The sequence below is a fragment of the Bufo gargarizans genome, chromosome 3 (genome assembly GCF_014858855.1).
Source record: "Bufo gargarizans isolate SCDJY-AF-19 chromosome 3, ASM1485885v1, whole genome shotgun sequence".
NCBI classification, from domain to species: Eukaryota; Metazoa; Chordata; class Amphibia; order Anura; family Bufonidae; genus Bufo; species Bufo gargarizans.
In genome coordinates, this window is record NC_058082.1 from 480389352 (window position 1) to 480404333 (window position 14982).

Below are 14982 nucleotides of genomic sequence, written 5' to 3' on the forward strand. Positions count from 1 at the left end.
TGTCTTTTATTCTTTGTTCTTCCTGCATTCACGAAGCTAAACTGATCTTAATATCTTGGTGCTTTCCAGATCCTTAAGCAGAATAATACGCGGTTGGAAAATCGCACTCAGCTGGTTACTATGTGTCACATGGGTCCCAAAGTTTTTATCAACTGTGCTGGCTTCATTAAGATTGACACAAATTCTCTTGGTGACAGGTTAGTTTGGTCAAGTTGATGATGTAACACAGTACAGATCTGTTCTTAAATGTGAAGCCTAGTTCTTACCTTTGCTAATTTTATACATCTAGTACGGATTCCTACATTGAAGTCCTAGACGGCTCACGAGTGCATCCAGAAACTTATGAATGGGCTCGAAAGATGGCAGTAGATGCCCTAGAGTATGATGAGTCGGCTGAAGATGCCAACCCTGCTGGAGCGCTAGAAGAGATTCTAGAAAATCCTGAAAGATTAAAAGATCTCGATCTGGATGCATTTGCAGAGGAACTTGAGAGACAGGTTTGTTTTATATAAATCTTAATTCTACATTTTTATTTTGCCTCTTAGGACATTTTATTGGCATAGACGTTGGTCCATATTAACTCATTACTATGTTAATGTTGGTGTTTTTTTTTTGTTTTTTTTTAACTGTACTAGATTTTGCAAATAAAGCTAAATAGCTGATATTTTATATGTTTATAGGTGCCCCATTGCGCATGAGATAAATAATCTGGTTGTTGCTGCTTTTGCTGTTTTATGCTTTATTGCTTTTGCATATAAAAAAAAAAAATCACATTTGTTTACAGGGCTATGGAGATAAACATATTACATTGTACGATATTCGTGCAGAGCTAAGCTGCAGATACAAAGACCTTAGGACTCTATACCGATCAGCCAACCCTGAAGAAGTATTCAACATGCTGACCAGGGAAACACCAGAGACTTTCTACATAGGTGATTATCCTAATTCAACTTGCAAAACCACTTATAGTAAAATTAAAATAAGGCCTCATTCACACATGCATGGATCTTCATGGACCACGGTCCGTGAAAACCCACCCTGCTGAGTGCACAAACGTGTCGTCATAGCAACCAATGATGCTGTGCTCTTAGCAGGACGGGTTTTCACGTATGTGTGAATGAGGCCTAACTGTGCATTTCCCCTTCAATTTTAGCTTTAGCTAAAGTGTCCTGCCTTTACCTACATTATGTATGGAGTCTCATTAAGTTGCCACCATTGTTTTTGCAGGTAAACTTATCACCTGTAATGTGACTGGAATTGCCCACAGACGACCCCAAGGAGAAAGTTATGACCAAGCAATCAGGAATGACGAGACAGGTCTTTGGCAGTGTCCCTTCTGTCAGCAAGATAACTTTCCAGAGCTCAGTGAGGTAGATGACGTAGATTTAAAAAATAAAATAAAAATCTACCTGCTACTTAATTTATGAGGTAACGTTTTGATTTAATGTATGTTACAGGTATGGAATCATTTTGACAGTGGCTCCTGTCCTGGTCAAGCAGTTGGTGTTAAAACCAGGCTGGACAATGGTGTAACTGGCTTTATTCCAACCAAGTTTATCAGTGATAAAGTAGTGAAGCGGCCCGAAGAACGAGTAAAGGTATACTTTGCATATAAGATGTAGTAGTTTGCACCAGGTATGTTGGTGACAGCATGAATGAGACACTAATGTTTGCTCCATTATAGGTGGGCATGACTGTCCATTGTCGAATAATGAAAATTAATATTGAGAAGTTCAGCGTGGACATGACTTGTCGTACATCTGATCTCATGGACAAAAACAATGAGTGGAAGTTACCCAAGGACACTTTTTATGACTTTGACACTGAGGGTGCACATCAAAAACAAGAGGAAGAGCTGAAGAAGAAGCAGCAGCGTACCAGTAAGTCATTAATAATGGGTTTCTGACTGTTTGAAGTGTATGCGTTAATAGATTTGTGTTTTATGCCACATTTCGATATATTGTAGTTTGCTTGTTTTTTGTGAGTGTGCTTAGTTAACCTCCTGAGATTTTACTCGGTTTTATGATTTGGGTAGACCCCTTCCCAGAAGATATGCCCCCATTGAGCTGACCTGCTGCTGGAAATGAAACATTACAAAATGCTCACTGAAAAAAAAAAATTAACTCCCAGTTGAGCCCAGTCCTCCAGAGATAGAGCTTCTGCAGCTCTGTGAATTTAGGGTGAGGTGCCATGCAGGATCCTCATGTTGAATCTATATGCACTTACAGAATCTTTATAGTGAGAGTTATCTAACAAACACATATGACCCATTGAAAGGGAACTTGTCACGTTGAACAGATTGATATATAGTTCTATAGGAAAAGATTCAGTATAACTTGTATTTCATGCACTTTCTGGGCTTTGAAGTCCAGGAGGCGGTCCTATCAGTGATTGACAGCCTGCAGTCTGTGACTGTGTATACAGAGACAGCTCTGTCACTGATAGCACCGCCTCCTGGACTTCAAATCCTATAATGAGCAGAAATGTAAGTGTATGAAATACAAGTTATACTGAATCTTTTCCTACAAATCTATATATGAATCTGCTCAGCTCCTCTTCTCTATAACATGCTGCCTGTAGATAGCAATTTCATTGTGACAGTATTATTATTTATTATTAAAGCGCCATTCATTCCATAGCGCTGTACATATGAAAAGGGGTATACATGCATAATACAGACCATTGCACTAAGCATAAACAAGACGAGTTACAAACTGGTGCAGAAGGAAAGAGGGCCTTGCCTGTGAGGGCTTACAATGTAGATGTAGATATGTTGAATATTTGTTCTAGCAGTCTGAATGTAATGGAGTGGATAGCTTCTTGATCGTCCTTGCGGCACTTACTGCACGTCAAGTTAACAGCTCCTGAAAACTATAGTAGGAAAATTTCAGAAAATTGCTTTTAGTAATATTAAACCTTTTACCTTCCAGCTTACATCAAGCGAGTCATTGCACATCCATCTTTCCACAATATAAACTTTAAGCAAGCAGAGAAGATGATGGAGACAATGGATCAGGGCGATGTGATCATCCGACCAAGCAGTAAGGGAGAAAATCATCTAACCGTCACCTGGAAGGTCAGCGAGGGAATCTACCAACATGTGGATGTACGAGAGGAGGGGAAAGAAAATGCCTTCAGCTTGGGGTCCACGTTATGGATTAATACTGAGGTATGCTAAAGTAGTCCTAAAATACCACATGGTGTGATTACGGCCACTGTCACTTTTAAACACATGTGTAAATGACGCTGAGAACTATTAATTCTTACAGGGAGTTTCCCTCAAATGATATTGATGAGACCTATCCACAGGATAAGTCAAATAGTTCTCATGGGTTAGAGTGCCACTATTGTAGCCCTCACCTATGGGAGGAACAGGGACTTGCTGACATTAGGAAATTAAATGGAGAGGTGTATGTGGGAGTTATGGAAATGGAGGGCAAGACCAGTATGATCCCAATAGGTGGAGGGTACAGAGGAGGGATTCCGTTTCATGTTAATTGTTAGAAATATTACTTTCTCATCCGTCTGGGTGACACAGGCATTGACCATGGGTATAGCTGTTGCCGCTAGGAGGCGGACACTAAGCGCACAAAGTGTAAGCTCCTCCCTCTTCAGCTATATCCCTTCCTACAGGGACCAAGCTAATCAGTTTTAGCTTAGTGTCTGTAGGAGGCAGACCTTTCTGCGTTGCAGGTCTGCTGATTTACTAAATTTTGTGTCTTTTTTTTCTAGCGGGAAGCTTCAGGCAGTCCGGGTAAAAACTGCCTGCACTCCCACCCAGGAGACGGAAGACCAGGGGGGTCACCCAAACCCACTGCTCGTTCCCGCTCTAGAAGAAAAGGAGGACCAGAGGTCCCTGTAAAAACCTCTGTCTCCCACCAGCAAGCGCATCACCACAGCCGCCCCCAGTGAAAGTCCCCTCTCTGTTCCGGTGTAGCCGCAGGGGGGCCGCACACCGAAGGTGGTGATCTGGCTGGATTCGGGCGTGGGGGGGGGGGGTTAGAAGACGTCAGACAGGTGAGTAGGATCAGTGCTTCCCTCCAGTAACCCCCTCAGTACCACCTCCAGTGCCCCTTTCCTGGACCCCGGCCAGTATTCCCTCCTCCCCACGTGTGGACTTTGGCAGCAATCTCCTTTTTAAGGGTTAACATACCTGGGACGCTGCTGCAGCAAGGGGGTGGCTGCTTTCTTTGTACACTCCGTACATCTGCTGTGGCTTCCTGGGCTGACGGCGTCCTCTGGAGTGCACCGAGAGAGGAGGGGGCAGGGTTGTCCTGATGAAGCACCATTTCCTTTGTCGGCTTGATTCCGGGGCAACCGGTTCCATTATTATTCGAGGCCCCGGTTTTTGTGCGGCCTGCGACTGTAGGCTTCCCTGCTGTGGCCGGGGACACCGGCGTGGGGGCGTGGCATGAGAACGAGGGGCGTGGACGGGCGGAGGAGCAGGCAACGTTTTGGGGGGCGGGGCTTGTGTTCACCACGTCAGCGGCAGAGCAGTGGGAATTTGGGCTCCGTCCGCTTCTGGATTTTTAAGGCTCCTGGCAGGAAATAAGGGTCTGACCGGCGTTTGGAGAGACACAGGCTGGGTAAGTGTTTTGTCCTTTCTTGCTGGGCCTAACCTTCCCATTTGCCTCATTGGGGGTGACAGGGGTGTCATGTCTAAACCCAGGTCCCGAAGCAGGTGGTCCCGTTGGTGCGTCATTTTGCCTGCTGTCATGTAGTGCAAAATTTCCATCCCCTCAGTCAGACTCCCTCTGCTTTGCGTGTGCTGCGCCGCCACCAAGCGGATGGGCTCCGGACCCGTTGCTTCCCGCTGCCCAACCTACGGAAGAACTGGAACAGGCGCATTCCCTGTCTAGGGTGGTATAGGATGTCTCCAATACCAACAAAGCTATTGTGGATATTTGTTGACAAGGCAGTCCTCTGACCGGTCCGGACTCTGGGGACCATGGGGCTCGTGCCCATCGCGGCCGCCCCACAAAACGGGCCAGAACTTCCTCCCCCAAAAGGGGTTCTGTGTCTCCCGTGTTCTCGGCCTCTCATCCTCCAGCTGAAGAGGCATGTTCCGAGGAGAGAGTCAGATGAAGATGTTGTCTCACCGGAGGGTCAGTCACCCAATTGAGACGTTGCAGGTTGAAGATCCAGTTCCGACGTCTGCCAGCTCAGGGTTTTCCTTTTAGAAGGTCCCGTCGCTCGCACAAGTGTTTCCCCAACCACCAGGAGTTTGATTCCTCTCTCTCCAAGGAGTGGAATTTTCCAGATATACGCTTTATGTTGCCAAAACGCTTTGACTAAGAAATGGTCAGCGCCACCTATAGAGGACCCGCCAGTTTCCCGCTTGGCTAAACGTACTACCTTGCCAATGGCAGATCAAAGATAAGAAGCTGGAAGCATTTGCAAAATATGCCTTTGAAGCAGTGGACACAGCGCTGCAGACGGTGTTTGCTTCTACATGGGTGAGCAAGGCTATGGGGGAGTGGGTAAATAACTTGAGTCTGGAGTCCCCTCAGAGGAACTTGCAGATGTGGCCCTGCAGCTCTTGCATGCCAGTACATATATTTGTGAAGCATCTTTGGACGCAGCCAGGTTTACGGCTTACTCGTCAGCCCTATTGGTGGCTATTCTCCGTACCCTATGGCTCTCATGCTGGGCGGCAGATAATGCTTCAAAGCGGACCCTGACGGCCCTCCCATTTACCGGCAGCAGACTTTGGTAAGCGCCTGGGTGAGATTATTTCGGACGCTACAGGTGTAAGAGCACCCATTTACCTCAGAACAGGGGGCGGTCTAATAAGGCAAAAAAGCGGAAGCCTTTTTTTCGTCCCTTTCAGAGTTTTTCCGGCCCCAAGGGAGCGTCTGATAAGTCGGCCACAGACCAGAAGCGCAAGCCTTCCTTTAAGCCGCTACCTTCCTGGCATTCCCGTCATCAGGGCTCCAAGTCCTTTAACCCTAAGAGCTTCGCTGCATCACAGGCGGCTCCCGGCGCTGCCCGTTTGCATGGGCGGACGGCTTCATGTGTTTTGGCATGTTTGGCTGGCTCACATCTCGGATGCGTGGGTGAAGGGAGGTCATTGTAGAGGGCTACAAGCTGGATTTTAAATCCTCCCCTCCGTCCCGTTTTTTTTTCGGTTGTCTCCTCCGGCGTCTCCCGCAGCCGCAGGCAATTCACACGCTGCTGCAGCAAGGTGTGATTGTTCTGGTTCCTGCGCAAGACCGCTTTCAGGGGTTTTACTCCAATCTCTTTGTGGTTCCCAAAAAAGAGGGGACGGTCCATCCCGTTGTAGCCCTCAATGTGCTCAACCGTTTCCTTCGTGTCCGCAGATTCCGGGTGGCGTCAATGAGGTCGGTCATTGCGTCCATGGAACCAGGGGAGTACCTGTCCTCGATAGACATCAAGGACGCTTATCTTCACGTGCACATATGCGTCGGTCATCAAAGGTTTCTCCGTTTCACAGTGTAGCCCTCCCGTTCGGCCTGGCCATGGCTCCCAGGGTCTTTAGGAAGGTTCTGGCGGCAGTCATTGCCCTGCTCCATGCCAGGGGGATCGTGGCGATTCCTTACTTAGACGACATCTTGGTAAAGGGTCCGTTGTTCCAAGGGACGTCCGTTCTTCCAAGGACGGCAGACAAGCCTGAGTGCATAGTCCTGGAAACCCTGGAGAGCTTTGGATGGATCGTGAACAGACAAAAGTCTTTTCTTCATCCATCGCAGCAATTGACTTATCTGGACATGGTACTAAACACTTGTCAGGCCAAGGTGTTCTTGCATCCGGAAAAACTATCCGCTCTCAATCTTCAGATTCGCTCATTGTTGCGGCCAGCTCCGGTCGCTGCATGCGGGCTCTGGGGCACATGGTTTCTACCTTCGAAGCAGTTCCCTATGCTTAGTTCCATACCAGAGCACTTCAGCAAGCCATTCTGTCCAGCTGGGATCGCTTCCCAGACTCCTTTAAATCGGCCGATGCGTCTCCTTGCCCCAGTGCGCCAGGCCCTCAATGGTGGATGGCCTCTCCGATGTTGACATCGGGGCGTTCATTTCTCCCTCTCCGTTGGCGGGTGTTAACATCGGACGCAAGCCTCAGGGGTTGGGGGGGTGGGGGAGTGTTGGAAAATCTCTTGGTCCAGGGGGTTTGGTCATGCGAGGAGCGCTCCCTTTCAATCAATGTTCTGGAGTTGAGGGTGATTCGGCTCTCTGCAACACTGGGCCGACCATTTCAGGGGTTGTCCGGTGCGGGTGCAGTCCGACAACTCCACGGCGGTGGCATACATCAATCACCAGGGTGGCACCCGGAGCCCGACAGTCATAGAGGAGACGGCGCTGATTTTCAACTGGGCGGAGAAACTGGTTCCGGCGCTATCGGCAATTCACATTCCAGACATAGACAACTGGATCGCGGACTTTCTCAGCCGGGAGCGTCTCGATCCCGGCGACTGGGTCACTTGCAGGTCTTTCGGGACATCTGCGAGAGGTGGGTTCAGCCGGATGTGAATCTCATGGTGCAACAACAAGGTCGAGGACTTCATCTCGCGGTCCAGGGACACCATGGCCGTGGCATGCGACACACTGGTGATGCCGTGGAGTCTGTTCACGTTTCCTTACGTGTTCCCACCGCTTCCTCTCATTCTGCGTCTTCTCCGGAAGATCTGCCTGTCATTCTCGTGGCCCCAGACAAACCTTGGCATCTTTCTCTTCAGGAGGACCTGCTGTCGCAGGGGCCAATCTTCCACCCGAATTTAGGGTCGCTACATTTAACGGCATGGCTGTTGAAGCCGCTGTAATGAAGGCTCAGGTTTTTTTTTAATGCAGTGGTCCAGACTATGATTCGTGCCAGGAAGCCGTCGTCTACCACCGGACTTGGAAGTCCTACTTTAGTTGGTGCGAGCGGAGACAGCTGTCTCCCGTTCTTTTTCTTTGCCGCGACTTTTCACTTTCCTGCGGTCAGGCATGGACTTGGGGCTGCCTCTCAGCTCTCTTAAAGGGCAAGTGTCGACTCTCTATATTCTTTTTCAGCGAAATTTTGCTTCGCTTTCGGACGTTCAAACTTTTCTGCAGGGGGTGGCACATGCTGCGCCCCTTCCATCCTCCATTGGATCCTTGGGATCTTAATCTAGTGCTCAACACTCTCCAATCTTCTCCGTTTGAGCTTTTTCAGCAGGTGTCGCTGCGCTTCCTGACTTATAAGGTGGCTTTTTTGGTTGCAATTACTTCTGTCCGTAGAGTGTCGGAACTCCCGGCTCTGTCATGTCGGTCACCCTTCCTGATCCTCCATCAGGATAAGGTGGTTCTTCTCCCTGTGCAGTCCTTCTTGCCGAAGTTGGTGTCGACATGCTATCTAAATGAGATTATTCTTCCTTCATTTTGTCCGGACCCGTCTCATCCTCGAGAACAGTCGCTCCATACTCTGGATCTGGTGTGTGCAGTGCGTATCTATCTGTCCCAGACGGCATCTTTCAGGCGGACGGATTCCCTGTTCCCTGCTCATTCGGCTCGGGCAGTGGGAGCCTCTTGGGCGATGCATCATGGGGCTTCTGCCCTTCAGGTGTGCAAGGCGGCAACCTGGTAGTCTTTGCATACTTTTTCTAAGTTTTACAGGGTGCACACCTCTACGCCTTAAAGAATCGTCAGAAGATGCAGAGTTTGCAAACAGCGGTTCTCTGGCAGGGGGGTTGTAGTTAAGCCCACCCTCAGGGACTTCTCTGGAACGTCCCATGGTCAATGCCTGTGTCCCCCAATGAGACGGAGGAGAACTAGATTTTTGTACTCGCCGTAAAATCTGTTTCTCTTCCGTTCATTGCGGGACACAGCTCCCACCCAGTTTTTTGTTTATGGGCCTGTGTGGTTCTGGGTTTGTGCATAATGTGATTTTCTTATGTCTGGCTTCTCCTACTGCTTTTGCACTAAACTGATTTGGCTTTGTCCCTGCAGGAAGGGATATAGCTGAAGAGGGAGGAGCTTACACTTTGTGTGTTTAGTATCTGCCTCCTAGCGGCAACAGCTATACCCATGGTCAATGTCTGTGTCCCCCAATGAACGGAAGAGAAACAGATTTTACGGGGAGTACAAAAATCTAGTTTTATAATGTGGCTGAAGTGTTGCCTTTTTCATGATTTCCTGTAGGAATTTGAGGACTTGGATGAAATCATTGCTCGATTTGTCCAACCAATGGCTTCTTTTGCAAGAGATCTAACTAACCACAAGTACTACCAAGACTGCAACTTTGGAGACAAGAAGGTGAGTGTCATGAATGTAGGACCTGGTGACTTTTGCATGGATTTCAGAAACTATGCCCTAATGAATAATTTGTCAATATTAATCTTCTTAAGATAACGTTTTCTTTCTTTTGTGTATGTACAGAAACTAGAAGAGCTCTTAATAAAAACAAAGAAGGAAAAACCTACATTCATTCCATATTATATATCTGCCAGTAAAGAACTCCCTGGTAAATTTTTACTGGGATATCAGCCACGAGCTAAACCAAGGTAAGTGGCTTGTGGTTAACTAGAAACTTTTAAACTGTTGAAAATTAAACTAGAAATGCAGCCATTTTATGTTTTTAAATTTTTTTAAATATTTTTTTGGGGGCTTAGAGTGGAATATGTGACGGTAACACCTGAAGGCTTCAGATATCGGGGGCAAGTATTCTCAACAGTCAATGGACTTTTCAGGTGGTTTAAAGACCACTACCAGGATCCTGTACCAGGTAGGTTCTAATCACATTTTCTGTGAATGAATAAATCCATCTCTTCATGCTTCCAATGTATCTATTGTTTAACCTGTGAATTGGCTGCTACAGACTACATAGCTTGAAATTTGACCACCTCAAAACCAACAATTTTGTGTACCAAACACCGCATGGCTTTACTGAGGGCACATCATGTCAAAGTAATCTTGATTTGTGTCATAAGTATTGGATGAAGGTGATGCTGGGGATGTCTGCAATCTGATTTTTATTAAAGCCTTTGATATAGTGCCACATAAAGAGTTGATGGATACATTATTGAAAATTGGACTTAATCCTTGTATAGTCCATTTGATTTGCAGTTGATGTATGGATACAGGAGACTAGAGGAAAAAGAGACCTCGCCTACATTGATAAAATACCATCAGTCCAAAGAATGCTTTCAAAAATGGTGGTGGGCGTTACAAATTATCAGTAAGATAAGAATTGAGCTATAATGAGTGTTTAGGAGGTCAGAGATAAGGAGCAGTCAGCTGAGCTGCCTAGTGAAAATTCAGAGCCTGCTACTAGAGAAACTCAAGGCTGCACAAAGACAATGGTTCAACATTTTCAAAAAAAATGAACAAAATAAAAAAATTAGCACAATGCAATAATTAAAAATGCCCTCAAGGTGTACATATAGCCTTTAAAAAAAAAACTTTGTATTGCCTAGAAGAAAGAAGGGAAACGAGTGACATGATCTAAAACTTTAAATATGTTAAAGATTTCAATAAGGTTCAGGAGGGAAGTATTTTTTTTCCTAACAAACTTAACGTGAAAACAAGGGGACACAACCAGAAATTAGTGAGATGGGGAGGCACGCTCAGGAGAAGTAGTAGATACATGGAACAAACTTTGGAAAATCAACATACCTGTATAAAGAGTTTTATATACACATGAATTCAAAGAAAATAATATAAGAGCAGTCTAAATGGACAATTTGGTATTTTACTGCCATTGTTTTTCTTTTAGTACGTATATATTGCATGTTATTGCTTTGTATTTAATCAGTAGGAACCAAGTATAATTAAAATGTATGACTATTTATTACTTTATCAGGTATCACGCCAAGTAGCAGCAGCAGAACAAGGACTCCGGCCTCCATGAGTGCCACCCCTGCCAATATAAATCTTGCAGGCAAGTTCCTATATTTGCCGGTTATTTTTTTTTCTTTTCTTTTTTTCTTTCAAACCAACGTTTTTTGTCTTTTGTCGTTTTCTCCTCCAGATCTCACTCGTGCTGTCAATGCCTTGCCACAAAACATGACTTCGCAGATGTTTAATGCAATTGCTGCAGTCACAGGACAACATGGGCAAAACCCTAATGCCACCCCTGCCCAATGGGCATCCAGCCAGTATGGTTATGGTGGAGGCAGTGGTGGCGGGAGCAGTGCATATCATGTAAGTATCTTCTAAGACTGGGTAGGCAACCTCCGGCACTCCAGCAGTTGTGAAACTGCAACTCCAAGCATGCATACCTGCTCTGCTCTTTTAAGAACTCACATACAAATGAATGGAGCATGCTGGGAATTGTAGTTTCACAACAGCTGGACTGCCGAAGGTTGCTGATCCCTGTTCTAAGACTACTTTCTTTATGACAATAAAATTTCCGGTAATATATAATGTTAATATATAGTAGTCATGATATAATGCTATTTTTTGCTGTATTGAATAATATCTTTTGCCTGTTCTTTAAGGTGTTCACAACTCCCGCTCAGCAACCTGTGGCTACTCCTCTGATGACCCCAAGCTATTCCTATGCTACTCCTAGCCAGCCTATTGCTACACCACAGTACCATCAGCTGCCACCAAGTGCCACATCTACCCCAGCACCTACTCCACAATCCTCCCATTCACAAAGCAGTTCAAGCTCCCGACACAGGCAACAGTCTAAGTGAGTACAATATTTTTAATTACTGAGCAGCAGAAACTGGTGGCAAATGCTGGGTCACTTACCTTTTTGACCCAGTTGTTGATTTAAAATCTCTGTTGTATTCATGAGCTGCGATACCCCCAACCACCCATAGATGACTGACAGCTCTCTTTATACTGTGTATAAGAAGAAAGCTGTCAGTTGAGGGTGGGGGTAGCTGAGGAATAGAAGGATCCCCAAGCTCATGCATTGTATTGAGCTCCCACTTGAACTGCTTACTAGAGGTTCAAAGGGAGCACCTGGGTCAAAAAAAAGTGACAGTGATTCAGTTAGGGTCTCTGAAGACTCCGGCATTTTTTTCCATCGGAATGTATTAGTGCCAGATCCAGCATTCAAAATACCGGAATGCCGGATCCGTCCTTCCGGTCTGCACATGCGCAGACCTTTAAAAATAATAAGAAAAAAAATACCAGATCCGTTGTGCCTGATGACACCGGAAAAACTGATCCGGTATTGCAATGCATTTTTCAGACTGATCAGTCTGAAAAATGCCTGATCAGTCTGAAAAAATTACATGCGTTTGCATACAGTTTGCCTGATCAGGCAGTTCTGCCTGCCGGAATCAAACACAAGTGTGAAAGTACCCTTAGGCGTACTTTAGACGCAGATGACGGGCAACGGTTAGTTTCACTGCCATCTGCGACTTCTCCCCGCTCATGCCAGGTCTAAAATTGTGGACATGGCAGGGAAGGGGACTGGCCAGCAGGCCTGTCTCATTCATCATTTTCTACGCCTGTTTTAGGCGTAGAAAATGGTCTTAATGTAAGACAGCTAGGAAGATGGCTTACATTTAGAACTGGTGCTGGATGTGCCAAAGTTGCAGAGAGGGCAGCGCCTCTTCATAACTTCGGTGGATCCTCCGTCAGCTATGGGGCTTAAGACCGACGTTTAAAAATTTGCCCCTATGTTGCATTTTACTCATTTTTTAGCTAAAAATCATATTTAAAATTGGCCTTCATTAAAAATATTGAGATGTTCTGTCACAAAGGGTAAACAGTTTTTTAACTTTGTAACTGGTACTTTCACTTTGTGCTGGTTATCTAATAACCTTCATCTCTAAACTACTAAGAAGACAAACACTTAATTAAGGGTGCATTTACACCAACAGATTATCTGACATATTTTCTTACCAATCATTTGTCAGCCATTTACACACACACAGATCTTTTGTTATACACACCAACTATTGGTCTGATTGGACAGAAATTGGTCAGATAATCTGTTGGTGTAAATGTATTTTTAGCCACATTCTTATCAGTAAGATGAGAACTGAGCAATAATGTTTATAAGGTCTGAGAGCAGAGATAAGGAGCCCATCGGCTCCCCAACTGATAGAAAATGGAGATAATCCCGTGGCTGCTACTAGAGCATCTTGGCTATGTACAGAAATAATGGCTTCATATATTATTTTTTTTTATTTTTTATAAAAGACCAGTTGAAAAAATTATTTTTAGCTTAAAATGAGTACAATGTAGTAACAAATAAAAAAATTCCCCAAAGGTGTACATAACCTTTTAACATGATAATCCATACCAGCATGTACTATTAACAAAGTTTAATATTTTGTTTTGACTATGGGCAATTCAGCTTGCAATCTTGGGCTGAATAGAGGGAGCCTTTTCACCCTGTAATACATATAATAATTTCTTAATTTCATTTTTTTTTTCCACTACCAGACCAAGCAGTCAAACGCCTATCGACTGGGGAAAAATGGCAGAGAAGTGGCTGCATGAAAAAGAGGCAGAAAGGCGGAAACAGAAGCAGCGCTTAACTCCTCGTCCTTCGCCAAGTCCCATGATTGAAAGTACGCCCATGTCAATTGCAGGGGATGCCACACCACTACTAGATGAAATGGACCGGTGAAAACCTATGCGTAAAAAGATAAACTGTTTATGGGCAGATGGAACGCTCCGGATTTTAACAAGCGTATGCATGCTCTAAACCGAGCATATTCATGATCTGTGGGCCAATATATGCATAGCTGTACGTGAAAAGATTGGACCCTCCTCCCATGTGAAGCCTGTGGTTACTTGATCGGTACTGGAGCAATCATGTCTCCTAGCACCAAGCCTCAATATCACATTGTTTCAAGTATTCTTTCACTTGTAAGGGGTAATATTTGCCCTGTTGGGGTAAAAAAATATATCTGTAGGCTACCTGTTTTTAAGACCCATGTTTTAAGCATTTATTAGGCTTCACTTTTATTTAAAATTGCATATTCTGCCAAAGAATGCAATCTAAGGAGAGATCTGAAGCAAAGATCTAAGTACTAACCTGTATGCGCGGAATGATTAGAGATGCTGGAGGTGGTCTGTCGAGAAACTTGGAAATCAGGCCTGATGGGAGATGTCGGTAAACAAAGGCTCCTCTGCCAATGGGGTGCTTTTCTGTAGCAACAAGGACAGGCTTCATACAGTAACAAACTTATTCTTTGTTTGGAGACATTTGGGTAAATGTATTTATTATTTTTCCTCTTTGCTCTGATTCCCCCACCCACTGCAGTGAACAGCTAACTGTAAGTTTGCGGCTGTGTGCTTCACACTCTTTGCATACATTTGCTGAATCCTTGCGTTTTCTTTTTTTATCTTTGACATTGCAGTGTGGAGGTGTCTTGGAATTCTGCATAGATGTTGTTTTTTTTCTTTTTTTTATTTTTTTTTTTTGTTGTTCTTGCAGCAGGCAAATAAATGAATAGTCTGAACGACAAAAAAAGTCACTCTTGTCTTTTGCTTTATAGACTTTGAGCTGTTATTATATAAGTGCAGAATTAAATTGTTTCCTACGGTTTATGTGCTTCAGAAACCTAAATGGATTTTACAGGATTATGGCCCTTTTTAACTAGCCCCCAGAGCTTGTGATGCCTAATAATGAAAATAAAAAATAAAATAAAATCATACTCACCGGCGCCTTGGTTCTGTTTGGCATTGTTCCGGTCTCTGGCACGTTTTACATTGGGTTGGGGTACGAACAGGAAAAAGTACACCACTTTAGCCAACAGAGGCAACATATCAGGGAGCAGGTGAGAATGAATTTTTTTATTTATTTTTTCTTATTACACATAAGTTGTCCAAATTCTACTGTGGTGGGATCAGTCAAGGATCTTATGTGGATAAGGTCTTCTAACACTTCTGGCAGTAGATGACTGGGAAAAATCAGGCATGTAACATGCCCAGTCTTTCTCGTTTGTGTCATTAGGGGACACAGAAAATCATAGTTATAGCTGCTGCCACTAGGAGGCGACACAGAGAAAAAGCTTTATTTCCTCCTCTTGGCTATATCCCTCCTGCAGACACTGAGTTCCTCCCCAACGCCCCTTCTTTTTTGCTAGGCTGC

The 14982-nt window shown here is 44.9% G+C and overlaps 1 protein-coding gene across 1 annotated transcript in view; it reads left to right on the forward strand.

Moving 5' to 3' along the window:
* Positions 1–14549, forward strand: part of SUPT6H (SPT6 homolog, histone chaperone and transcription elongation factor) — a 47763-nt gene extending 33214 nt beyond the window's left edge. The window contains exons 24-37 of the mRNA XM_044283796.1: positions 70–197; positions 290–497; positions 785–932; positions 1228–1370; positions 1458–1598; positions 1685–1880; positions 2931–3169; positions 9117–9230; positions 9354–9478; positions 9587–9699; positions 10777–10854; positions 10945–11117; positions 11414–11610; positions 13326–14549. Of these exons, the coding sequence (XP_044139731.1) occupies positions 70–197; positions 290–497; positions 785–932; positions 1228–1370; positions 1458–1598; positions 1685–1880; positions 2931–3169; positions 9117–9230; positions 9354–9478; positions 9587–9699; positions 10777–10854; positions 10945–11117; positions 11414–11610; positions 13326–13512 (2190 nt within the window). The 3' untranslated portion in view covers positions 13513–14549. The remainder of the gene's footprint in view (positions 1–69; positions 198–289; positions 498–784; positions 933–1227; positions 1371–1457; positions 1599–1684; positions 1881–2930; positions 3170–9116; positions 9231–9353; positions 9479–9586; positions 9700–10776; positions 10855–10944; positions 11118–11413; positions 11611–13325) is intronic.
* The last annotated feature ends 433 nt before the right edge of the window (positions 14550–14982 follow it).